This window comes from Recurvomyces mirabilis, assembly GCF_035927965.1.
Source record: "Recurvomyces mirabilis strain CCFEE 5264 chromosome Unknown scaffold_15, whole genome shotgun sequence".
Taxonomy (NCBI): Eukaryota; Fungi; Ascomycota; class Dothideomycetes; order Mycosphaerellales; family Teratosphaeriaceae; genus Recurvomyces; species Recurvomyces mirabilis.
In genome coordinates, this window is record NW_027041949.1 from 535,782 (window position 1) to 558,638 (window position 22,857).

Consider the following 22,857-nt stretch of genomic DNA (forward strand, 5'->3'; position numbering starts at 1 on the left):
CACCATGGTAGACAATGTCAGCGTAACGATGCCTACTGTATCACAGGATCGTAGCATTGTCCCAGCGACTTCCGATTCTTGTATGTCTCGATGCTAACGTCCCATTACTCAAGCTTCTCAGCCCCATCAACGATGTCGCGAACCGACACCTCCGTGTCGGCAAACTCCCTTGCCGACACGCCCCTCTCAAACAGTAGATCAAGCTCGGCGATCGTACGATCTTTTGGTTCGGGCACGGAGAAGTATGTGAAGACTGTTCCCAGCAGACAAGCTCCGGCCCAAAACAGATCTGCGGATGCTCTCCAATTCCAAGCTGACGGATTGAGCTGGTATGGTGTGATCACATTGGCGACGACGTTGAGTACCGCATAGCCTGGTGATAGATCAGGTTCGGATCCCGTCAAGGTGAAGTGAGAATGCTACGACTTACTGAAACGTGCTAGGACGACTGATTTGTTCCTCAGCAGTGATGATGGTATTTCTGAAACCAGGGCGTACAGAATTGGCGAGATGGCGAGATTGGCGACGAAGGAAGACAGAAGAAGCAATAGACCGATCGCCCAGGCCAGACTGCTGTCTGACTTCGAAGCGTGGCGTTGAGCTACGCCAAGACCACCAACGATCAGTAGCAGGACTGTCTGCACTGCTTGGCCCCAGAAGAAGATCGTGCGTCGACCAAAGTACGGCATGAGTAGCCACTATTCATGGTCAGAATACACAACGACCCACATTGACATGATTTCAGATCGACATACCGTGCCAAGCAGACCAAGAAGCCCAAGCGCGTACAACCCAATCGACATGTTGAAGCTCTGTTCCGTGTCCAGCCCAGCTTGTTGGAAGAAGTATGTAGCATATGCCCTCACGGTACTGCCAGAAAGCACAGTGATACAGTAGCAACCCATCACGATCAGCGTACGTCGAAGATCAGTACCTCTAAAACAAGAAAGAAAGCTGATCTCGGCGTTCTGCTGGCGCTCGTGCTGGGTAGTAAGGACCCTCAAAGCTATCTCCTTGTCCACGTTGAAGGCGGGATCTTTCTCGGTCGATGCAAGGCGCATGATTGAGTGCTTGGCTTGCTCAAGGCGATTGTGTCGGACTAGATACCATGGTGACTCGGGCGCGAAGACAGCTGCTACGAGTAGCGGGAGAGGCCAGAACCATCTTTGAAAAGTCAGCTCGTGCCGAAGATTGTTCTCTTGGTAGACCTACTGCGTGGCGAAAGGGACACGGTATGCCCATGGTGCATCAAGGTGAAGTGTACCTCTGAGGACACCAGCTGAGATGAGCTGTCCAAATACCCAGCAGCCGCTAATATAGCTCGTCAAGTAAGCACCGAGACATACTGGTAAAATCTCGACTGCGTATACGCAGGTAACAGTCTGGAACAGCCCAAGGGGAATGCCTGAGCAGCCGAGTCAGCACGAGAGTACTTTCGCAAAGCCCCGGCTGCGTTCGGAGACTTGCCCATCAAGACTTGAGCAGCTTCTAGCTGAGCGAGACTCTTCGCAAAGAATTGCAAGAAGATGAGGCAGGGCACAATACAGAGTGCCGAGATCATTGTCTTGCGAAAGCCTAGCCTATCAACGATGAAGCCTGCGATCAGGAGTCCGATCATCTGACCCTATAAGTACGGAGGAGACCTTGTCAGCTGCTCGGTATACCTCAACGACAGAATCAGGGAAGTCCGTGGATGTTGAATTTTGGTTACTTACCACGTTGCTCCCATTATTGAGACCGGTCTGCCACTGTAAGAATGGCTCAGTCACAAAGTGTTACCTATCATGTGTGTTGCACTAATACTTACAGCAGCGGGAATCTGGTATTTGCCGTTTGCTTGTCTTTGGCCGTATGCCTTTGCAAACTGTGGTTGAGCGAACAGACTGCCGATCAGCTTGAAATCGTAGCCGTCCATCACAAGTGTTGTCGACATGGTCATGGACCAGGCCACTGCCCAAGGATACAGCTTGATACCAGCCCAGAAAGTAAGTTCATGCTCCTTGCGGGTGACATCTTCGGCGTCGTCCAGTAGCCTCTCGCTGGCACCAGCATTGTGCATGGAGGAAAGCTCTCTGTCAATCGTAGTACTGTGAGTTGGGATGCCAGGGGCCATTATGAGCGATCTTCGGTATCTCGACAGTCGACAAGGCTGGGACTATGGATATATATATTGAAGGCAGCTCCGTTCGACGCCCGCATTGCCGTGACCTTGGCCAATATACTCACATCCATGCGTGCCTCCTTGACGATTCACGATTGGTGAGGTTGCATGGACGAAGAAGGAGGAGGTATACTGAGGTATAAGAGCTTCTTATCTCGAGCCGATCCCGTTATCTATAAGCGACACCTTCCCCGTTCTGAAACTCTGATTACAGGGACAGGGACTTCCGGCCAGTAAAGTCGTTGCATCGTTCCCCCATCCTCGACGCAGTCTTACAGAAGTCGGATGGTTCGAAACTGAAACAATTATAGCCGGAGAGTCTGCTTGCCTTGAGAGAGATCAGTCTCGGCTCCAGATTGGCATCGGACTCCTTGGCCATCCTCATTCGTCCAGCGACCAGAGACGACCTGCAGGATCTTCTTCACCTGCATGGCAATACTACTGGATGACCGCGTGGTCCTGCTCTCGTTCTGAACAATGCATTCGTGGCTGACGGACCCGGTCTGTACGCAGAGCTCGGCAACGAGGACAGGACCACTGACGGTATAAGTAGATAGAGCAATAGCTCACCCGTCTTCTCTCCTTTCACCATTACTCAGAGCGATCTGCTATATTGAATATGACTGAAGTCCATGTCAGTAATGGGCTCTCCCTTAGAGCACATAGTAGTCGAGCGCATCGAGCCAATACCAAAGGCCGACTTCCCTCACCATCTCTACCCACGCTGGATCGGCCACAAGTTCTCCCCAGATGGCACAGTCCTTTACTTTCCAGGTAATACTGTTATGGCCCACTTAACTTCGGACAGCCCATTCCGACACGATCTCCAGGAACTCGTCGACATCTTGCAGGGCCACGAATTGTCTGCGGCCTTCTCCTTCTTGCCTTCTAGTAGCTGGCATATGACTTTGTACGAGTGTGTCACCGATCAGATCCGCCAACGGAACTCCTATCCTGGCGATCTCGCACTCAATACATCGCTCAACGTCTGTCACGCACATCTGGCAACAAGACTTGCCAACTTTGAGCACAGCCTCAACTCTGGCGTGGGACGCATGACGGTCTATGGCAACGAGCCCGTCCTGGACGGCTTGGGCCTGACTCTCCGACCAGATGAAGGACGTGATCCCATCATGCGGGACTTTCGGGACCGTCTCAGCGAGATCCTTAAGATGCGTCACCCCGGCCACGACACATATTCGTGGCATATGGCTCTGGCTTACACACTGCGACCACTCACTGCACAGGAAGAAGCTAGCATACGAGAGTGCTTTCGGACTTGGCGGGAAGTGATGACTAGGACCTTCGAGCTGGGCAAACCGGAATTCTGTGTGTATGATGACATGTGCGCGTTCAGACGGGTTTTCTACCTTGAATGAGGGGTGTGCTGCTTAGCGATAGCACGAACGCCCAACAGATCCTTCATATCAGCTTCATAGCCTACCAGTCGAGTCTCACGCATAGTCTCACGCGTAGCATCTTGTTCCTTTCACTTCAAAAAGAGCGGCAAGCATCTCAAGGTCCTCAAGCCTTGTTGATCGTCTTCTCGCTGTTGTCGGGTATTTCAGCTTCCTCGCTGATGGTCTCTGGTACACCTGCGTGCTCCTCGTGAAATAGATCCTTGTCGGAAAAGGTCGGTTTCTCCTCATAGATCATGAAGTCGTCGTCGTTGAACTTGCGATACCGGAAGTAGAAGATGACCGTCTGTACCGTCAAGGCGATTGTTGGGCCTGCCCAAACCCATATCAGGTGCGGATCGACTATTGCCGGTGTGAGTATGAGTCCAAGGGCGCTTGCCAGAGCGTTCATGAGGAGAAATATGGCCGTGGTCAGAGCTTTCATTCCTTCCTATGGAATGTTAGCAGATGGTTGGGGTGAGCAAGAGCCAGGGGTCCTTCCAATACTTACAGGAGACCTAGCATATGCAAGCTCGTAAGCGGTCACATTCGCAAAGCACTCACTCCAGGCGCCCAGCGTGTATAAACTGATCTGTGCCCAGATTGAGATTGGTGATACCTCGTTGCCGACCGTGCAGTTGGAAGCGTAATATCCTGCGAAACATTGTCAATGACTTGTAAATGTCTGAAGACGTCGAAGCTATCGTACCACAAGGTGATGTGTCGTAGATCTTCCACTGGATGAGAGATCCAGCCACACCGCTCAGAATCGCGCAGATAAATCCAACAGTAATCCGGTCGATCCTGCCGAATTTGATGTTGTATTTCCTGAGAGCAGGATAGACGACGTATGATAAGATCGGAATGGTCACAATGATCGCCAAAGGGTTGAAATTATTCAACAGATCGTTGGGCGCAGAGCCAGTGTACATGGCTGCACCTTGAGAGGTAGATACCGAGCCAATACCGCCGTCGTTGATGTTGTAGATAGGAAAGTAGAGGAAGATGGCACAAGCTGTCATGGTACGGCGGACGTCATCCACGTCCTTGTCCGTCCAATAAACTTCTTTCGACCCAGAAGCTGCAGTGCCACTTTGCGCTAGAACAGAAGGCTTTGCGGCATCCCAGAAGTCGGCCTTCCAGAACATGAGCTTGTTCTTCTTGATAGCCATAGTAGAAATCTTCCACACTTTGCCAAGGACAGATCCGTCTGGACGTCTTTTGATCAATTTGTTGTTGAGGTACCAAAGGAGGCTGGGAAGCAAGAAGTATATTATTCCTGGTAGTAGAAATGCAAGCCAGTAGCCAATATACTTCTCAGCATAGGTCGTAGCAAGCGCGTAAAACGCTCCGACATTGACTAGCGCATAGAAGAGCAGCATAATGCGCTGTATGGTCGTCTCGGGGTCCACGATGACCTTTTCACCAGACTTGAGAGTCTTGACCCATGGCCGCTGGTGCTGATACTGGTCCAGAATTGTGGGAGCTACATTGGGCTTGAAGAGACCGGCGCCGATGGCCAGAGTGAAAAGCGATATCATGAATGGAGCGATGCCTTTACCGGCCTGGAGAACAGAGGGTATGGCGCCACAAATCATGATAATGTGCGCGACGCCGCATATGAGGACCCCAATGAGAATGACCTTGTAGCGGCCGAGCTGAGCATCTGCTACCCAGGCTCCATATATCGGTATGAGGTACGCCAGGAAGGTGAAGACAAGGCCAAAAGCTACCGAAAACTGCTCGCCTTTGCCCAATGCTCCGGCCGTCTCTTCGGTGCCTGGTGGCACAGCACCAGTACCTGGTCCACCTGCAGTATCACGTGGTCAGCATGATCTGCGAACGTAGTAGGCCTTGTAGATGTGAGATGGCATACCTGCTGGTAACGGGAATTGCATGAAATTTGAGAAGATTGTTTGAACACCATAGTAGGACGCGCGCTCCGAGAACTCAACGATACACAGCAAGTAGGCTGTCGCTGGTATACTCCCGGCAACCTTGCGTAGTGTCTTCGCTTCCTCCTCAGTCGGCGGAGGATATGTTTCGCGCTCTACGACACCGGGGCTGCGCTCTCCTTGGGCCTCGACATCCACAACACTGGCACGTTTTGCATACCCTGGATCTGGTGTGGCGATACCATCGTCGAGAGCAAAGCTGTTGCGGCCATGTGGGTTTGCTACTTCTGGAGGTATGCGTGTCGCAATGATGTCCACGGTAAGCTCACCGCCAGATATGCCCGCTATGGATAGTCAGCATGCTATCATAAAATTCGCAGCAGAATCTTCTTACACATGTTGTGAAAGATTTAGCAGACGTCTCGACTATCTCGAAGACTGCAAGGTCTCGAGCATATAACAGTGTTATCATCAGAGTACGGTCCAAGCGATACGGGCAAGGTCACGCGATGTAACCATGCTGATCAGCGTGCAGCTTGCGTACAATCGCCAGGCGCTGGATCAATGGCGTGCGCTTGTGCCATTGCCAGCCGTCGCAAAGATTGCAAGTATCCTCCGCGGGCGTCAGAACTCCTGCACCGGTATTGCGGCACGCATGTGCTAGCCAATGATGGGCGAGCAGGTACGATAGCATAGAAAACCTTTCCCACCCTGCTTCCGTTGCAGAACATGGCGGAGGGCTTGCGTACAACATCGCTGATACCATTGCAAGGTAGGATGTCGAGCTATCGGCAGCTCCAAAACAGGAAGGACATCGAAGCTACACTACCTTTGCGATAAAACGACTCTCGAACCTCTGAACAAAGCGCAAGAGATGCATTAGCTTAGTTGCCCAGGTCTTCGATCCAGTAGGCTTTAGGATGCTTGATGCTTGGGCCGGTCGTGGAACGCTATCAAGGTCGCCACGAATGTTTGGTTCAGAAGTCTTCATCGAACACTGAGCCACCCCTAAACGCGCACTCATTGCAGTAAGCCCAATGATCACGAAAACGCCACTGTAGGTGCACTATCGCAAATCATGAACGCTTGTGCTGTGCCATAAAGATAAGCATCTCGAAGTATTTAGGCAAGCTTCGCGGATCGGATCGGAAGGGTTCCGAGTGCTTCCCACCACGCACCACAGCTGCACAATCACGTCAATTAGCTTGGATTGTCGTGCTGCCTCGAAGATGTCTGAAGCCAAGGCAGACATCTTGTTGGTGGGTGGTGGGAGTGTCGGAGCAATTGTAGCGCTTAACCTCGAATCCGGCCGTCACGCAAGTGTCACTGTTGTTTGTCGATCGAATTTCGCAGCAGTCAGCTCCCGGGGCTACCAGATAAGATCGTGTGTAAGTAAAGACCTTCGATATAGTCACTGGACGACCTCGATTGCATAGCTGAGATCAACCGTTCAGGACCACGGATCTGTCAATGGATTCAAGCCTTCAATAGTCGTCAATGAGATCCCCCAAGCTTCAGACTCGCGGCCGTTTGACTATATCGTCTGTACGACTAAGAATGTGGTGGGTAAGTATCGCGATGCGCCGAAACCTTAGCGCAGTTATCTAAGAATCCTGATTGTCGCATTTAGACGTACCGCCATCATTGTTCGATCTACTTAGACCAGCCGTGACTCCAGGCAAGACAGTAATCGTCCTGATTCAGAACGGACTGAACATCGAGAAGCCGTTGATCCGAGCGTTCGAGAGCAACATTGTTCTGTCCGGAGTCTCCTTGATCGGTGCGAATGAGCCAGAGCCGGGAACAGTCGTCCAGGACTTCCCAGATACTCTATACATCGGAGCATTCCGAAATCCCAAAGTATCTGCTAAGCTGGAAGATGCAGCAGCGGACGACTTTGTGCGGAGGTACTCGGCAGGTGGTAAGACACAATGCTCAGTTGACAAGAATGTCGGCTACACACGCTGGAGGAAGCTTGTGTACAATTCATGCCTGAACTCCATCTGTGCCATCACAGGCCTGGACACCGGCCGGATTCGTCTTGCAGATGGCGCAGTGACAGGGCTGGTTCGTCCGGCGATGAAGGAGATCGTTGCTGTAGCTCGAAAAGCGGGCTACGAACTTCCAGACAGTGTTGTCGACGACATGATCGAGTCAGTAAAGTGCATTGTCAGCATGAATTCAGGTATATGCTGATCAATATCGCTGCGTAGAATGGATCCGGTGACCCTGTACCTGCCTCCGAGTATGCTGTCGGACACGCGCAAGGGGAACTTCATCGAGTACGAAAACATACTCGGTGAGCCACTGAGAGAAGCCGAGAAGCTAGGAGTGCCGATGCCTACCCTGAAGGTGCTATTTCATTTGTGTCAAGCAATACAATGGAAGAACAAGGAGCTCAAGGGTCTGGTCAGTGTACCGCCGAGTAGCAGTGCAGCGTAAGCCCGGTGAGCTACGTGTTAATGTACATGCATCTGGTCCGGGTATTGTCTGCGATACCTGCCGTCCGGACGACTGTATGAACTTGCTATCGGCTTTACCCAGGTATCCCGACCCGCCTCGTGCTTGGTGAGAGGGCAATATGAAGCATCAAGCGGATATTGATGGGGTGTTTACCTTCCCTCTCCCTAATTGAGCCTCTCTCAAAGCTCCTCTTCCTTGATCTGATGCCCTCTGCCAGTCGACAGCAGCCCAACTCGCGACCAATCATTTCTAGCAGCTCCGTGGGCATCCTCACGTGAGGTCAATCGAGCTTCGCTAGGGGTATACTGACGGCCATCAAAGTCTCCCGAGTACCGCGTGGAGCGACCATATGAATCTGGCGCGCGTGAGAGCTTGATGGCCACACGTTCGCCATTGAGCACCAGACGATCTAGACTCACAATAGCATGGTCCGCCTCGGTAGAAGTTCCAAGGTCCACAAACCCGTAAGTCGTGTACTCAGTCGCGATACCGTGCGGTGCAGTGATGGTAACATTGCATCTACGGTTGTCAGCTGAGACTTGTAAGAGACTGACATCAGGCTACTTACATGTCATAATCGCGGAAGAAGGACAAAAGATCATCTTCTGTTGTGCCTGGGGCCATACCTGCAATGTGTAACCTGCGACCCTCAGCCGCAGCTGCGGCGCGAGCACGGTTCCGTGTCAAGACATCACGACCAGATATTGGCGGCGATGACATACGGCCTGACGGTTGATTGTTGGCGCTTCCACGTGAGTGCAGTCGGCGACGAACGGAGCGCTCGTGGCCACCATCGGCTGACTGCAGAGCGCTAGAGCCCGGGCGTTGCCCTCTATGCGTGGATGAGGCGGCCTTCGAGCCCTGCACATATGGCCAAGCAGCCATGTTCAATGCGTCGATTACGGCGTCTGGTGTCGTTGGGCTGAATAACTTGCGCTTCGAGACTGTACTCCCACCATTTTCAGCCCAGCTGGTGCCTTCCAGAAGTGAGCCAGGCTTTCGAGCCTTGTGGTCGCGATATAATGATTGTGTTTGCTTACCATGTTTGTTAGTCACACGCCGCTCGTCCTCTTCCGCTCGTATCAACTGCTGCTGCTTAAGTTCTTGTTCTTCGTGCGACATATGAGAGTGCTGCGAGGTGGACAGTACTCTACACTCAGGCGCACCTCGCTTCCTCAGCATCATCTGATCATGCGAGAAAGAGATGGGTTCGTTGTAGAGATGACCAAACAAGTGTCCCATAGAGTTCTCAGCGCCCCAAGCCCGCTCGTCGACCGTGCAAGGATGTATGTCGACAGGCTGTAATGCGTCGACGAGGAGACAAAGTTCAGAATATGAGGCGTGACGTGAATATGGGAAAGTCTGCGCCGTATCAGTACGAAGAAGTTGCCGCCATTTGGAAGACTTACAATATGCTTGGGCAGACCGTCCGGACGCGTCCTCTCAGCTTTCGACATCGAAGTCGAAACGTCCTCCTTCTTTTGCTTATTACTCTCCAGTAGACTCGCAAGGATCGGCACGATGCGGTCCAATGGAGCTTCGTCAATACTCATGCCTTGGTCGTTGTCGTCGCTGACCCGTGCAGCATCTGCCGCAATAATCGACCCGTTCATTGGGACAGATGACGTTCTTGCTGTGATGAAGCCAGTGAGTAAGCTGAGAACCTCGGCCTGGTGCTGTGGCTGGTCTTGCAGTCTGGTTGCACACAATGAAATCAGGTTCCCAATGAGCGCAGCGTCCCCAAGCTCGAGCTCGTGCTTGGCATCAAGATCCCCATTGCCTCCGCCAGCGCCCAGCTCTGCCACGTCCTGGCCGTTATGTCGAGTGATGATTGGCGTGATTCGGACAAAGTCTGAACTATGGTCAGCGTGCAAACATTACAACTTTCTTTCTCACAGACCTTGCTGCCAAATGTCAAAGCATGTGCCTTGCTCGCAACTGTGAACTTGAGATTGCTTCGCAGTCAGCGATCCTGGCATAAAGTGATTGCCACAATGGTAACCAATCAGTTTGGCGGCTTCTGCAGCTCGAGGCTCGGCACCTTGAGCCAGTGCAAGATATAGCTTATAGCGGTAATCATCCAGGTGTATGTTGCTGCCTAGACGAGCCGAAAGAGCGAGCCAGACGTCCTCATAGCCGAAAGTCCATGAGTCGAAATAGAAAAGTGTGCCCTTTGGATACCTTGCTACAGCGTGAAGCATTTCTGACAGCCCCTCTGCTTTGGTAGGAAAGTGCTTGTATATGTCGTCCTTGACCGCGAATGTGGTATCAAGATAGACACAGTGAAGAGGTTTGATAGGGGCCCGCATGGTCCCAGTTGATGGAACGTACGGTATAATGGAAGGATGACGGCACAAAGATCGGACCCACCAGTCTTCGCTGCGAACATCGCCGGTATATAATATGGCTTTGCCGTTACCCTCGACGAGGAAACAGACTGCGCCGATGCAATGCTGAATGCAATGGTCAGATGCTGTAATGTGTCACATAGAGTCCCATGTTACACTTACGTTCGCGTCAAGAAGAGTTACGCGGATGCTGTTGCCTGGCGACAGTTCGATGGTAGTTGGCGTGTCCAGGGGGATAGGCTTCAACAGCTTCTTCAGGTGACTATACGTCTGCTTCCTGCTCTCGATTACCCCTTTCGCGAAATTCATGCGATGTGGGTACTTCTCCAGCCTCAGCAAGATTTCTCGTGTTGCTGGCGAGCAATAGATGAAAGGTGATTTGCAGGTCTCCAGGCCAGCAAGATGGTCAGAGTGTACATGGCTGAGAAAGTACGCCAATGGTGGTTGTGCCTCGTCATTGCCGTGGCGGAAATAGTCGATTCGGATTTCTGGGAACTCTTTGACTACGCCGTCAAAGGTGGACATGATGGTGGCATCTGTTTCATGCGTGATAAACCATAAATAACAAGTCAAGGAGTCGCTCAGGTGGAATGAAACGTCGCGTTCATGGTGGGAAGGCAAGAGCGTTTTGGGCAGTGACCTCACGCTAGCGCCGCTAGGAACGCGTCACGAGTCATGGAAACAACCGCCTCGCTTCTGCCATTTCCTTCAAACCAAATGTCCATCATGCTTCCAAAGATGATCGGCCGGAGATGGACGATCCACAGCTAGTCGGCGGTACGATGTGGTGAATTTCTGGTCTTCCGAAGCTGCAAAGGACGAAATCAAGCACGACTCTGGGTATGGCGCTGAATGGTGACGCTGAAGGTGACGCTGGGGCAGCGTCAGTGGAGTAGTCTTCTACCAAGCACCAAAGTTTGTGGTCATAAAGGCGAGATAGACCGATGTGTCACTAATCATTTTGACGGGTTTTCCTACATTCCGATTCTTACACTCCCACCCAAATCCTCGCAGCCATTCCACGTCCAGCATGTCTCTCTCTGGTGGCCTGACAGGAGCGAACAAGATCGACGACTCGCGATGGGAGCATTACAGAGTATGTCATAGACCACTTCTTGTAGTCTATCCTGACGAGATATAAGGCCAACATAGATGATCTGCCACTGGACTCTCCATCTCCCGAACCGGGCGTGCTGCTACACTACATAAGCTGCAAGCCTACAGAAGGCACAAGGGCCAAAGGAACTATCCTTCTCATTCATGGCTTTCCACAGACCTCTTATCAATTCCGCCGGGTAATCACACCATTGTCAGACGCTGGCTATCATGTCCTTGTGCCCGATTATCGTGGAGCTGGAGAGTCTAGCAAGCCATGGAGTGGCTACACCAAAGACATCATGGCCAGAGATCTGTTCCGTCTCGTTACCGAGCACGAAGGTCTCAAAGACAAGATCCATGTTGTAGGCCACGACATCGGCGGCATGGTTGCTCATGCATATGCTACCCTCTATCCAGAGTGTACAGCAAGTGTCTGCTGGGGCGAGTGCCCTCTACCTGGATCGAAGTTGTATGAGGAGACGAAAAATACCATGGCCATGTTTCACTTTACCTTCCACGCCGTACCGGATTTGCCGGAACTCCTTATTGCAGGCAAGGAGCGGGTCTACTTGAAGCACTTTTACGATCGATACGCGCAGAATCCCGCTGCGATCAGCACGCACGACTTAGATGTTTATGCCACCGCGTTTGCTCAACCAGGTGCCATGCGAGCTGGACTGAACGTCTACAGGGCATTTGAAGCTGATGCAGCCATGAACAACAAGTGGGTCAAGGAGAAAGGCAAGTGCGAAGTGAGGTGTATGAACCTGTGGGGTGGGAAGAGCTTCGCCGATGAGCAGAAGTCGAATGAGACGTCCGAGGCTTTCTATTCGAGCGTGAGATATGACACAGTCGACGGCTCTGGCCACTGGATCGCGGAGGAGAGACCGAGGGAGTTCGTGGAAAAGGTAGTAGCTTGGATTCAATCGAGCTGATTGGGCTTGAGCATGCCTTGTCTTGCATCATATCCTACATAATACGGCAAGCTTGCCGACTCTCGTCCATGCATAAGCATAAGACTTATTCCGTGTTTTCAGCTCAATTTTGGAAGCTTCATTAAGAAGGCCCCGCAATGATCCTCGGCAGCCCTCAGCTCATTTCACTTCATTTCTGAGGATACTAGCATTTCGGCCATAGTACGTCCCCCCGTCTTGTTCTCGTGAGACGAAGAAGCGCAACAGGCCTTCACTGACATCACTGCAAACGCCTGGCCCTAACTGCTCAGGTTGGACGTTGGTAACCCTTCGCCGGAAGCGAACTAGTTCTAGTCTGAGGCTGACTTCATCCAACTCCTCGAATCATTCCTCACTGATTGTCAAGACACTTGCCTAACGTTGGATACAGGCTTGAAGTCAAAGTATAAGAAATCGAACACGAATGCTGAAAGGCAGCAAAGCATGGCACGCGAGCGACGAACGGTGAATCAGTCCGACGTCGATGAGCTCCGAAGACTGCTTTCAGGCACGCAAGCTCATGTCCTAACATCTTCAGATCCAGGCTACGGGGCATCTATAGAACGCTGGTCGTTAGCCGCTGTCAAGCCGGCTGGAGTCTCAATCTTGCCTTCCTCATCCGAGGAAGTTGCTATCGCCATCAAGTATGCCTCGAGCCATTACCTCGATGTCGCGGTGAAAGGTGGCGGACATTCCACAGCCGGAGCCAGCAGTTCCGATGGTGGCCTTCTTATCGACCTTGGTCGGATGCGTAAAGTTGAGGTCGACGTCGAGAAGCAGCAGCTTCATGTTCAAGGCGGATGCATCTGGGCTGATGTCGATGAAGCAGCTTGGCAGCACAAGCTTGCCACAGTTGGTGGCACTGTTGCAGATACTGGTGTAGGTGGGTTGACACTCGGTGGAGGCTATGGCCACTTGTCTGGATCTCGAGGACTGGTGATCGACAACACCATCTCCATTACAACTGTAACAGCCGACGGCACCATCGTTCGTGCCAGCAAGACCGAGAATACAGATCTCTTCTGGGCTCTCAATGGCGCTGGTCAGAACTTCGGCGTCACGACTGAATTTGTTCTTCGAGCTTATCGGCAAGAAGAAGTGTATGCTGGGACACTCGTCTTTCCACCTTCACCGGATGTCATCAGCAAACTCGTGACCATAGTAAATGACCTTTACTATGTCCCTGGTGAAGGTACTCCGACAAAGACTAAAGGTCAACTCAACTCCCTCCTCGCCATCGGCCGCCCACCAGATGCCGGCGGACAAACAGTAACTCTATTCATCTTCGCCTTCGATGGGAACGAAACACAGGCAAAGAAGTTGCTCCAGCCAATCTACACTCTCGGTCCGTTGGTAGACATGACGAGCATGAAATCTTACCCCGAAGTCAATAAGCAGATACCTACAGCTCCTGGCTTTAGATCTAGCATGAAGGGTGCTGCATTCGTCCTTCCCATCCGCGAGGAGTTTGTCCACACACTACTAAGCAAGTACAACACTTTCCTGGACTCACAACCGGACGCCCAAGGCTCACTTTTAGCGTGGGAGCTCTACGATCCGACCATTGTAGTCGCGAGCGATGAAGGATGTTTTGCGAATCGAGGCTATCATCTCAACAGCCTGATCATGCCGCTCTGGAGCAAAGCCGAGAATGATAAAGAGTGTAGACAGTTTGCGCGAGACTTGAGTCTTGAATTCAAGCATGAGCTGGAGCGCAAAGGAGAACGAACCGGAGACGGAGTGGAAGGAGGTGCAAGTGTGAGAGGGAAGAAGAATGCGGTGCTGCTTTATGGTAATTATGATGTACGTCTTATCCACACTCATGCAACATGATGTCGTAGAGAAAGCTCGTGCTGACTACATACAGCAATATGATGAGAAAAGTCGAGATATCTTCGGCGACAATTATCCACGCCTGCAGGAAATAAAGGCGAGGTACGATCCGGATAATATGTTTGACAAGCTGTTCGCGATACAGCCATCTGGTGCAGGCACGAATGGAGCATGAGCGGAGAGGAGACTTGCATGTATCTCAGGACGATAGCGTGAGGGTGTGTAACCCCCTTACGTGCTACCTGGGGTCCTGTAGAGATCGAGCAGTTTTGCTGCATACCCGACAGACAGTCTCCAGTGGCGATGCGATCTTGCGCAGCATGAGCGCAAGCATGTCAACGTCGTCTGTCCGCTACTTGCGTCGTTGGGTTGCGGAGGAGGCACCGAATGGCCTGTGTGCTCCTCAAGCTATAGGCATTGGAACCCTGTCGCCCATATGCATCATCAATCATCATCGTCATCTAATTCGATCACTTCAGGAATCTTCCTGGCGGTCGGAGCAGCCTTGAAAGCAGCCAATGCATCTCCAGCACTCTCGCTATCCTCGTCGTCATCATCAATATCCATCCGAGCCGCCGGGGCCACTGGCACAATCACATCGACCTCCATCGCCTCACCTCCTGCCGCCTCGTCTATTTCGTCCTCCTGTGTTTCATCCTCGTCACCGCCGCTCGACTGCTCACCCATTGTCTGCACACCACCAGCCACTAGCCCAGATTCTGAAGCGGCCAATTCACTCTTCCTCTTCGCCTGCGCCAGCTCACGCTGCTCTCTCGCAGCATGATATTCCTCGATCCCGCCTTGCCTCCCATCCAGTGCCTTGAGTGCCTTTCGCCAGTCACTCATCTGCTCCTTCGATCTAGTGTCATCTTTCACGCCAACGTAAGTTCCATTAATCTCATGCAGATCGAGCTGCTGTACTCTCGTATCAGCCCAGAACCAAGTCTTACCGTTAGCTCTGTCAATGCGTGAATCGTGGTTTTGACTGAACGTGCGCGCTTCGAGAATTTCAGCAAGCGAGAAGGAGACATCTGAAGGCATATCATTGTCGTTGACCTTGATTGCAGGGCGTGCGTTGACGGCTTGAAAGGCCGAAGGTGGGGCTGCGTTCTTTGGTGGCGTATACCATGCCTTCGTGGCAACGCTCTCGAACCAACGGCCTGCTACTCGTTGGAAAGGTACTTCGAGGCGTGCCTTCGACTTCTTCGGATCGCTGATATGATACCATGTTCCAGAACCTGTCAGAGGAGCTGGCAAGTTTGGGGAGTCCTGGGGTATTGGGACTTTACCAATTCCGTCGAAGCTTCTCCTCGGGTCACGAGTGAATGCTCGACCACTGACATGCGTGCAGGTTGCGTATGGCAAGCCACTATCCTGGTCGTCATCATTCGCCTCGTCGAGGTTGACAATGCGAATCTTGATGGCAGTGATAATCATAACTTCGGATGCGATGTCTGGCTGCGGGCCCTTGTGCTGCAAGCGGACAGTGTCTCCGATACACAGAAGTTCGGCACCAATGTATATGCCATGCGCGAAGATGGTTGCTTCTGGCCAAGCGCCCTTGAAATGATATCTGCCAAGCACGCAGAACGATGAGACTGCCATCAAAGCATTGCGCACAGTTGCATGCCAATCGGCTTCTGCCAAAGACCCCATGCAGTCCTTCCATGAAGCCAGAGGGCGAATAGCATGTAGATGTACGTACTTGTGTTGCTTTGTGAGGGTCTTGGTCATGCTGTTAGGTTGAGACATGGGCTCGATCCGGAAACCAGCTTCAATCACACTCTTTTGCTTATCTTCAGGCACACCAAGCAGATCTCTCGCACTGATCGGCTCTGTGGGTAGCTGTGCCACTACACCAGCTTCCCATAGAGGCGTTTCAGCCCACACTCCCCCATTGATGACTCGCCATGTACGTTTTGCTTCGTCCCAGCCCAGGCTATCATCAACGCTGAGATTGCGCACGAACAGCACGAGCTCACCAGCACGAGGCATGTAGCCTGGCAGTTCCGCGCACTCCTTCAGACTTTGCATAAGCATTGAGTGACCTGCTCTCCAGTCTGGTGACATGCTCTCAATGATGCGCTCATCGACCTTGCCTTCTTCGCCAGCAGCCTTGAGCTTGTCGAGAAGCTGACGTAGAGCGTCGGGCGTGCCTTCCTCGTCCACCTGACGCTGACGAATCTGTGGTGGAGGCTGTTGATCGTGCGGATATTGATAAGGAACTGGCTTTGCGTTCGGAGGTCGACCAACGCTTTTCTTCGGCTGAGGAAAGTGTGCTGAAGGTCCAGTGGGACTCCCGCTCGCGTACTACCGGCTACGGATTGTGCGCCACTTATCATCTTGTTGGTACTTCTGCTGCCGCCGTAGCACAGCTTACACGTGCATGCAACAGCGTTGCCATAATCCATCAAGTGGAGAAAATGTTCAGTGAAGTCCGGTACTGAACGGGCAGGACCTCGAATATGGCCATGGACGTAGCGGTCGACATGTTTGCTATCGCCACGTCGCCTCTCATAGCCTCCGTAGCCATCAGGTAGCCGGTCGAGTCTGTACGTGTTGCCTGGTTGAGCGATATGCTGATGCTTTGCCCATACCTCGCCCATGCGATCCAGCCAGTGGTCGTCATTGCGGGTATAGTCGTCGGTCTTTGGTCGGCGGCGGCCATCGCCATCAGAGCCCTGGTTGATGTTGAGCACGATCACTGGCATGGTGTCCAGCTTTGCCTGTGGATGCTGATCACTAATTTATCATAATCGCGGATGATGCGAACGTCGGCCACGCAGTCAAATCGGATACATGTAAGTTGAACAGAAGGAGTGCCTGTTCTTCAACGCACTAGGACGATGTTGCTGACTCCTCACTTCACATCAGGTAGTGCTGTAGGTCAACAGGTGTGAGAGTGAGAGAGTAATGTTGAAGCACGGACCGCCACTTAATCGCGACTTCCCAATATAAAGTATCCCGATGAAGTAGGTACGTGTACAGCGTACTTGCCTAACCTGTTCCTGAATTACTGGTATGACCGTTCGTACTAAAAAACAAGAACACGTCGATGTCAATTTAAATGTCTATATCGAGCCTACAATCACCCGCGCTAGCATCGATCCGTGGGGTAGCACGTGCAGAGAATGCTCCGATTGGTTTACGGTACAGCGACTGGCGCGGTGGTGAGGTAGGGATGATGACGATGGCCAGGACGAGGATTCGCTCGCGTGCAACCACGTCTGCTTAGCGACAATGCTAGGACCTTGTAGGAGAGAGCCATGGCCTGTGGTGTGATTTGGCGTGAGAGGTAAGTGTGTTATCTCTCAGAATCTCCTCAGCCTCTCCTGCTGTTATCTATCAGAGGACTTCAAGAGCAGGACGATGTACTGTGCGAGCATGAGATAGTGCCGTTGGCCATGTGACAGCTGCCCATAGGACGCGATGCCCATGTCACTGTTTAGGAGCACCGCCAACTCGAACAATGCGGGCTCTGCATTGCGATCGCCCGCGCAAAGGCGCATATCAGCACCAGTGTCCATACGCCTATCTACCATCACAGAAGGAGCGAACGCAGGACAGCCCGATACCGGTGTGAACAATACGCGCCAGTCGAGAAGTCATATCAGAAGCTTGGACAACGTCCCGGATTCGCCAGGTCGACTACCGCCTTATAGACAAGCTTCCCGAAGTAGTGCGGGAGGCAGGAGTCAAGATACTGGACGGACTGCTCCTCCGGCGTATACGTGGGTACCTGATCCCATAGAGGGGGAGGAAGACTTGCGCGCGCCGGTGGAGGGCGAGAAGCTTGCTGAGCTGAGGCGTAATGGTGGACATTTACGGAAGGCACGACAGAGAGGCGGATGGGGCCGAGCAGCGGTTGTCGCGGTCGTGGTCTTGCTGGTCGTGGGACTGGCGGTGGGTCTTGGTGTAGGGCTGACCGCTGGGAGGAAACACCAGAACAGCAGCTCAGCAGACCAAGCCGGACCTAGTGGCGCAACATCGCCCGACAACCGTACACAAGTCTTCCCACTCGGCGAATATAGCTTGCTCACAAACTTGCGGGAGGTGAACACGAGCTGCACTTCCAACCCAGCGACATGGCGGTGCTACCCATACACTGTATTCAATCCCACAGACGGCACTACTAATACCAGCAGTGCAGCAACCTTCAACTGGATCATCACGAATACATCGTCCGCGTACACCACCAACACCTCATCGAGCACGCCCTCCGAAGGCATCCCGGCCAACCTGACGATCAGCTCGACGAACAACCCGTTCAGCATTATGTTCACAAATCAATCTCTAACCTACATCTCCCTCGCATCAAACACCTCCTCACCCCGCCTGACCTTCAACTTCACCCAGTCCAAGTCCGTCATACCCAGTACCAGCATAACATCCAACGGCGCCACGGCCGAGTGTTTCTTCAACAGCACCGATTTCACAGGCACGCTGTATCTGGACGTTCCTCGCACTTATCCTGATGGGCAAGAAGCGCAGCAGGATTCTAGTACGGGCGGCTTTGAGCAATGGCCTTATGCGGTGGAGATTTCGCAAGCCAGTCCTGGAGGACAGGACGTACCGGCTTGTTATCAGATGATTAATGGTGGCGTTGGGGATAGGATCTTAACGGCAGGGACGGCGATGTCGGAGGAGAGTAGGTGTTTGTGTGATTACAGGAATTATTGAAAGCATGCCATAAGATAGTCCGATCGTTGGAAATTGACAGCAGGCTATATCTAATCACATCTGGAATACTTGTTGGCCATGCAATAGTCTGGCGGTGCACCCTTGCATGTCTATCTATAAAGGGGACATAGCCTCCTGCTACAGCATTTGATATCTACATGACTGATGGTCTGCCAGGTATACTTAGAGTCCAGATGAGCAGACACTGTCTTCTGGAATCACAGCCCACTCTCCTCTATCCGGGCCGGCAAGCAGATCCAGATGGGCATTCGCATTGAGGGAGTTGCAACTCGCGCTCCGGTTATGGAGACCAAACAGACGTATCTACACCGCTTCGGAAGATGACGCTTTCAGAAGTCGCGCCACCCCAGTGCTAAGGCATACACTTATCCGCGTTCAGCACTGGAAAGGGACAGACGGCCACCCTACTTTTCGCTCGTAGGGATGCACCGCCTGACGAAGCTCATACAATCGTACCTCCTTCTCCAACAGCGCAGTGTGCTTAGCATGCCACTGAAGAGCCAGATCCCGGACGAACTGTATGGTCAGACCGCCTCCGGCCTTCCACAGCTTGTTGATGGCGACAGAGGCCTTATCCCGTCCGCCGACCAAGACGCTATCCGCGTTATCAAGCAAGTGCATGCGTAGCTCGAAGAAGGCTCGGCCAGTGACATACGACCCATCGCCATCGCTGACCTCGGTGGTCGGGGCCGAGGCGCCCGTCCTCACGCCCAGATGCAAAGTGTAGTCGGACTCGGACTCTCCCGGCGACAGTAGCGCGGCTGCCATGACCACGCCCTGACTTGTAGCGAGGCCCTCGAGTTTCGTCAACCACGATTGTATGGCGAGTTGTTTGAGCTTGAGCTCACTTCCAAGTTGCTGCATACCCGTTGACCGGTCGTTGTTGTGGTAGAATCATAGCGGCACGAACCACTGCTGATCGCATAGAATGCTGGACGAAAGGTGGAAGGACTTTGTGGCGGGTCTGCTTAGACACGAGGAGCAGTCCGGGCGGGCGAAGCAGGGCGAGGTTGACAAAATTCAGCTTGCTGTCGTTGGTCGTTATTTTACAGGATGCAAATTGGAACTCGAGGATAAAAGTCGTAGATGATGTCGCGAAGTCTTCCGCGGGAGTTGCAGGAAGCCTGAGCTGTCAGACCTGTCGATGTGCGCCAGTGATGATGACTCTTTGTCCGCTTCATCGATGGTAGCGGAGCGTCTTCGAGAGACCGCCTCGAGCTCATGGCGACGAGTATGGTGATCAAGCGGGGGAGAGGAACCGCGTGCAGTCTGAGTAAGTTGCGTTGCGTACCAACAGAAATCATCTTGGACGGAGAAAGCAGCCTCTTATGTAAGAAACATACGCTAGCAGTGACGCTATATAGCCGCGGTTCACAAGATTCAGCGTCGAGTGAAGCTTGTTGAGGTGAATAGAGTCGCTCAATTCAGCCGTCAGTATCCTACGTACACAGCAGACACTTGGGTCTTAAAACGGAGGCAGGGTTTCCATGTGAATATGCAGCCGTCCACGCTGCTTTGGTAGAGCTCAGAAGCTTGAAGCACGACACCCAGTGCTTGCCCTGGCGATGATGTTGTGAAACATGGGCCTCAGAAGCCAGACTTTGGGTTAAGAGCGCTAGGATGGAAGGTGAGACGGATAGTGCGATATGATACAACATCGTATCCATAACGACTACTCTGCCCCCTCCTCCGGCCTCCCATCAAGCCCCAGATACTTATCCCCCCTGAAAATCAAGCCACAACAATGAATCCCTCTCCCTGCCCTCAAAAATCCCACCCCTCCGCATCTTCCTCGCCTTATCACTACCATTCTTATCCCCATCATAGACCACAGTATTCCCCTTCCGTACGCCTGAGAATCTCCTGCAGGAGTTCATCCGCGCTGGGACGATTAGCAGGGCGATAAGCTAAGCAAGCATTCACCAGATCGAGCAGAGCGGATGAGTATAATTTCCTCACCGCTTTGATTCGCTTTTTGTCGGTGAAAACAGGAAGCTGAATCTTCGGCAATATATCTTCTCCTTCTTCATACTCCATCCCCTGCAATTTGGCCTCCCGACTTATCAACGCACCCAGAATGGCGCCAATTCCCCACACATTAGCTTTCCCGTCGATCCTCCCCAGATCCGCGTACTCCGCCGTGGCCTTATCGACTAGTGGCTGAGTCTCCGGAGCGATCCAATTCGGGGTTCCTTCGCCTATCATATAGCTTAGAGGATTGAACTGGTCGTTGGCGGAGGTGAGGAGGCTGATGCCGAAGTCTCCTACGCGTGGGCGGGGGTAAGGAGGGTATTTGTCTTCTCCATCTCCGGCGTTGTCGGGTGCGTGGAGGAAGATGTTGGCGGGTTTGAGGTCCCGGTGGATGATGCATTGTTTCGCTGCCGCTGCGGAAGCCGCCTCGCCTTTGTTTGTGTCCGAGCCGTTGGCCGGGATGCTTTTCATCGCGATACAGGCCCGAGCTAGCGCCTCGAAGACATACCACAAACAGGGCTCAGGCACAAACCGCTCGCCGTATTTACCCCCCTCTATATCCTTCTCCGCGATCCCCGGCGGCTGCTTATGCGTCATATGCTCCTCGCCACAATTCTCACACCTCTCCATGCCCTCCTCTACTAACAGCCAAGATCGACGGGGAAGATACTCCTTAATCAACTCATGCAGACTTCCGTGCGGACAGTACGCCATATAAAATCTATACAACCTCTTCCTCCTATCCACCTCCGCATGCCTCAGCGCAACAGTATAATCCTGACCTCCCAGGACCTCACGTAATTTCCCCATACAAGCAATCTCCACGTGCTGTCTCCCCACAAGATCCTTCGGGTCGCCCACCCAGTGCCAGATTTTCTGTCAGAGGTTCGCGCTGACGTGGCAGTCTTTTACTACGATTCTTTCCACAATAGTGCCATCCTGTGTCGTGCGGCGCCACAGGTATGCGGCGAGCCTCTTCCCCAGCTGCACCAACGTCTTCAGATTCGGCTCTAGCTGCTCTCACCTCTTTCTTCTTTTTGCCGATAGCAGGGGCCGTAGTTGCATCTACACCAACCTCTCCCCCCACAGCCTCTCTTCCTACATCATCTCCCTTCCCAGGTCCAGGTCCAGCTCTCCTCACCCCCTTCTTATTACTCGGCGGCGAACCGGCAACATCAACATCAACATCATCCTCAGCAGCATCATCATCTCCCCTGCCTCGCTTCCTCATCCCCACTCCAGCACCCGCAGCCGCAGCCGCACGATCAATCTCAGCTTTCTTAGCCAGACGAGCATCCAATCTCTGCTTGCGCGTCGCGCCCGCCGGCATAGGAGGAGCATCATGATCATCATCATCAGCAGGAGCATCGGCAGCATCGGTAGCGACCCTTCCCTTCCCCTTCTTCGGTCTACCCTTCCAGACTGGCTCTGCAGCAACAGTTCCCGCAGCAGCAGCATCCTCCTCCTCCTCCTCCTCCTCCTCCTCATCCCCATGCGCATCCTCGACAGCCAAAACCTTTCCCCTTCCCTCTCCCCGACCTCCCCTTCCTGCCTGATCCCTCCAGACCCGCTTCACCAGCATCGCCATCTTCTCCATCTTCAGCTAAAGCATCATGCTGCCACCCAACCTCATCTTCAACCACAGGGCGGCTCTGGGACGCCGAACGGCTGGGGCTTTCCCCCTCCCCTTCCTCCCTCTCTCTAGGAGCCGCAGTCGCAGGGGCTTTACCAGCTCTACCGCTGGTGCCAGCGCTGCCGGCCTTGCCTCCGTTTTTTTTCTCGCTACCTTTAGGTGGCATGATGCGATGATTTTCCCGGAGCTGTCTGGCGCGCGAATTTGCTTCCCTGGATCAATGTCTCGAGACCAGAGAAGCGTTTCGCATGCCAGACCCGAGCGGGCCATGGAACGCGATGGAAAGCTTGGTCTTTGTTTTTGAGGGAGCATATTTTGGGGACAATGAGAAGGAAGGCTTTAGTACGGTGGCTTGTACGCCAAAACCCGTTAGCCGCATGGGGATGCATGATGGTTCTTTGTCC

The 22,857-nt window shown here is 52.9% G+C and overlaps 12 protein-coding genes across 12 annotated transcripts; 5 read left to right on the forward strand and 7 right to left on the reverse strand.

Moving 5' to 3' along the window:
* Positions 1 to 104: 104 nt before the first annotated feature.
* On the reverse strand, positions 105 to 1,061 carry LTS14_006164 (uncharacterized protein; the record flags this gene model as incomplete). Its single annotated transcript, XM_064838862.1, has 3 exons — positions 105 to 373; positions 431 to 698; positions 756 to 1,061. The coding sequence occupies 3 exons, from the start codon at positions 1,059 to 1,061 to the stop codon at positions 105 to 107; spliced, it is 843 nt and encodes a 280-aa protein (XP_064693687.1).
* A 263-nt stretch (positions 1,062 to 1,324) lies between these two features.
* LTS14_006165 (uncharacterized protein) lies at positions 1,325 to 2,113 on the reverse strand (the record flags this gene model as incomplete). Its single annotated transcript, XM_064838863.1, has 3 exons — positions 1,325 to 1,624; positions 1,716 to 1,748; positions 1,808 to 2,113. 3 exons carry the CDS (start codon positions 2,111 to 2,113, stop codon positions 1,325 to 1,327), a joined length of 639 nt encoding a protein of 212 aa, XP_064693688.1.
* Positions 2,114 to 2,911: 798 nt separating this feature from the next.
* On the forward strand, positions 2,912 to 3,540 carry LTS14_006166 (uncharacterized protein; the record flags this gene model as incomplete). The annotated part of the gene is made up of 2 exons (XM_064838864.1): positions 2,912 to 2,935; positions 2,992 to 3,540. 2 exons carry the CDS (start codon positions 2,912 to 2,914, stop codon positions 3,538 to 3,540), a joined length of 573 nt encoding a protein of 190 aa, XP_064693689.1.
* A 145-nt stretch (positions 3,541 to 3,685) lies between these two features.
* Positions 3,686 to 5,851, reverse strand: PTR2_2 (peptide transporter ptr2; the record flags this gene model as incomplete). Its single annotated transcript, XM_064838865.1, has 5 exons — positions 3,686 to 4,009; positions 4,070 to 4,212; positions 4,268 to 5,368; positions 5,435 to 5,797; positions 5,848 to 5,851. 5 exons carry the CDS (start codon positions 5,849 to 5,851, stop codon positions 3,686 to 3,688), a joined length of 1,935 nt encoding a protein of 644 aa, XP_064693690.1.
* An 831-nt stretch (positions 5,852 to 6,682) lies between these two features.
* Positions 6,683 to 7,895, forward strand: LTS14_006168 (uncharacterized protein; the record flags this gene model as incomplete). Its single annotated transcript, XM_064838866.1, has 4 exons — positions 6,683 to 6,841; positions 6,908 to 7,019; positions 7,084 to 7,606; positions 7,667 to 7,895. 4 exons carry the CDS (start codon positions 6,683 to 6,685, stop codon positions 7,893 to 7,895), a joined length of 1,023 nt encoding a protein of 340 aa, XP_064693691.1.
* A 200-nt stretch (positions 7,896 to 8,095) lies between these two features.
* Positions 8,096 to 10,789, reverse strand: LTS14_006169 (uncharacterized protein; the record flags this gene model as incomplete). The annotated part of the gene is made up of 5 exons (XM_064838867.1): positions 8,096 to 8,435; positions 8,485 to 9,278; positions 9,326 to 9,768; positions 9,817 to 10,369; positions 10,427 to 10,789. 5 exons carry the CDS (start codon positions 10,787 to 10,789, stop codon positions 8,096 to 8,098), a joined length of 2,493 nt encoding a protein of 830 aa, XP_064693692.1.
* A 505-nt stretch (positions 10,790 to 11,294) lies between these two features.
* LTS14_006170 (uncharacterized protein) lies at positions 11,295 to 12,297 on the forward strand (the record flags this gene model as incomplete). The annotated part of the gene is made up of 2 exons (XM_064838868.1): positions 11,295 to 11,360; positions 11,407 to 12,297. The coding sequence occupies 2 exons, from the start codon at positions 11,295 to 11,297 to the stop codon at positions 12,295 to 12,297; spliced, it is 957 nt and encodes a 318-aa protein (XP_064693693.1).
* Positions 12,298 to 12,759: 462 nt separating this feature from the next.
* LTS14_006171 (uncharacterized protein) lies at positions 12,760 to 14,323 on the forward strand (the record flags this gene model as incomplete). The annotated part of the gene is made up of 2 exons (XM_064838869.1): positions 12,760 to 14,118; positions 14,183 to 14,323. 2 exons carry the CDS (start codon positions 12,760 to 12,762, stop codon positions 14,321 to 14,323), a joined length of 1,500 nt encoding a protein of 499 aa, XP_064693694.1.
* Positions 14,324 to 14,592: 269 nt separating this feature from the next.
* LTS14_006172 (uncharacterized protein) lies at positions 14,593 to 16,859 on the reverse strand (the record flags this gene model as incomplete). The annotated part of the gene is made up of 2 exons (XM_064838870.1): positions 14,593 to 16,427; positions 16,460 to 16,859. 2 exons carry the CDS (start codon positions 16,857 to 16,859, stop codon positions 14,593 to 14,595), a joined length of 2,235 nt encoding a protein of 744 aa, XP_064693695.1.
* A 718-nt stretch (positions 16,860 to 17,577) lies between these two features.
* LTS14_006173 (uncharacterized protein) lies at positions 17,578 to 18,828 on the forward strand (the record flags this gene model as incomplete). The annotated part of the gene is made up of 1 exon (XM_064838871.1): positions 17,578 to 18,828. One exon carries the CDS (start codon positions 17,578 to 17,580, stop codon positions 18,826 to 18,828), a length of 1,251 nt encoding a protein of 416 aa, XP_064693696.1.
* Positions 18,829 to 19,224: 396 nt separating this feature from the next.
* Positions 19,225 to 19,713, reverse strand: LTS14_006174 (uncharacterized protein; the record flags this gene model as incomplete). Its single annotated transcript, XM_064838872.1, has 1 exon — positions 19,225 to 19,713. One exon carries the CDS (start codon positions 19,711 to 19,713, stop codon positions 19,225 to 19,227), a length of 489 nt encoding a protein of 162 aa, XP_064693697.1.
* Positions 19,714 to 20,670: 957 nt separating this feature from the next.
* On the reverse strand, positions 20,671 to 22,417 carry LTS14_006175 (uncharacterized protein; the record flags this gene model as incomplete). The annotated part of the gene is made up of 2 exons (XM_064838873.1): positions 20,671 to 21,696; positions 21,845 to 22,417. 2 exons carry the CDS (start codon positions 22,415 to 22,417, stop codon positions 20,671 to 20,673), a joined length of 1,599 nt encoding a protein of 532 aa, XP_064693698.1.
* Positions 22,418 to 22,857: the final 440 nt, after the last annotated feature.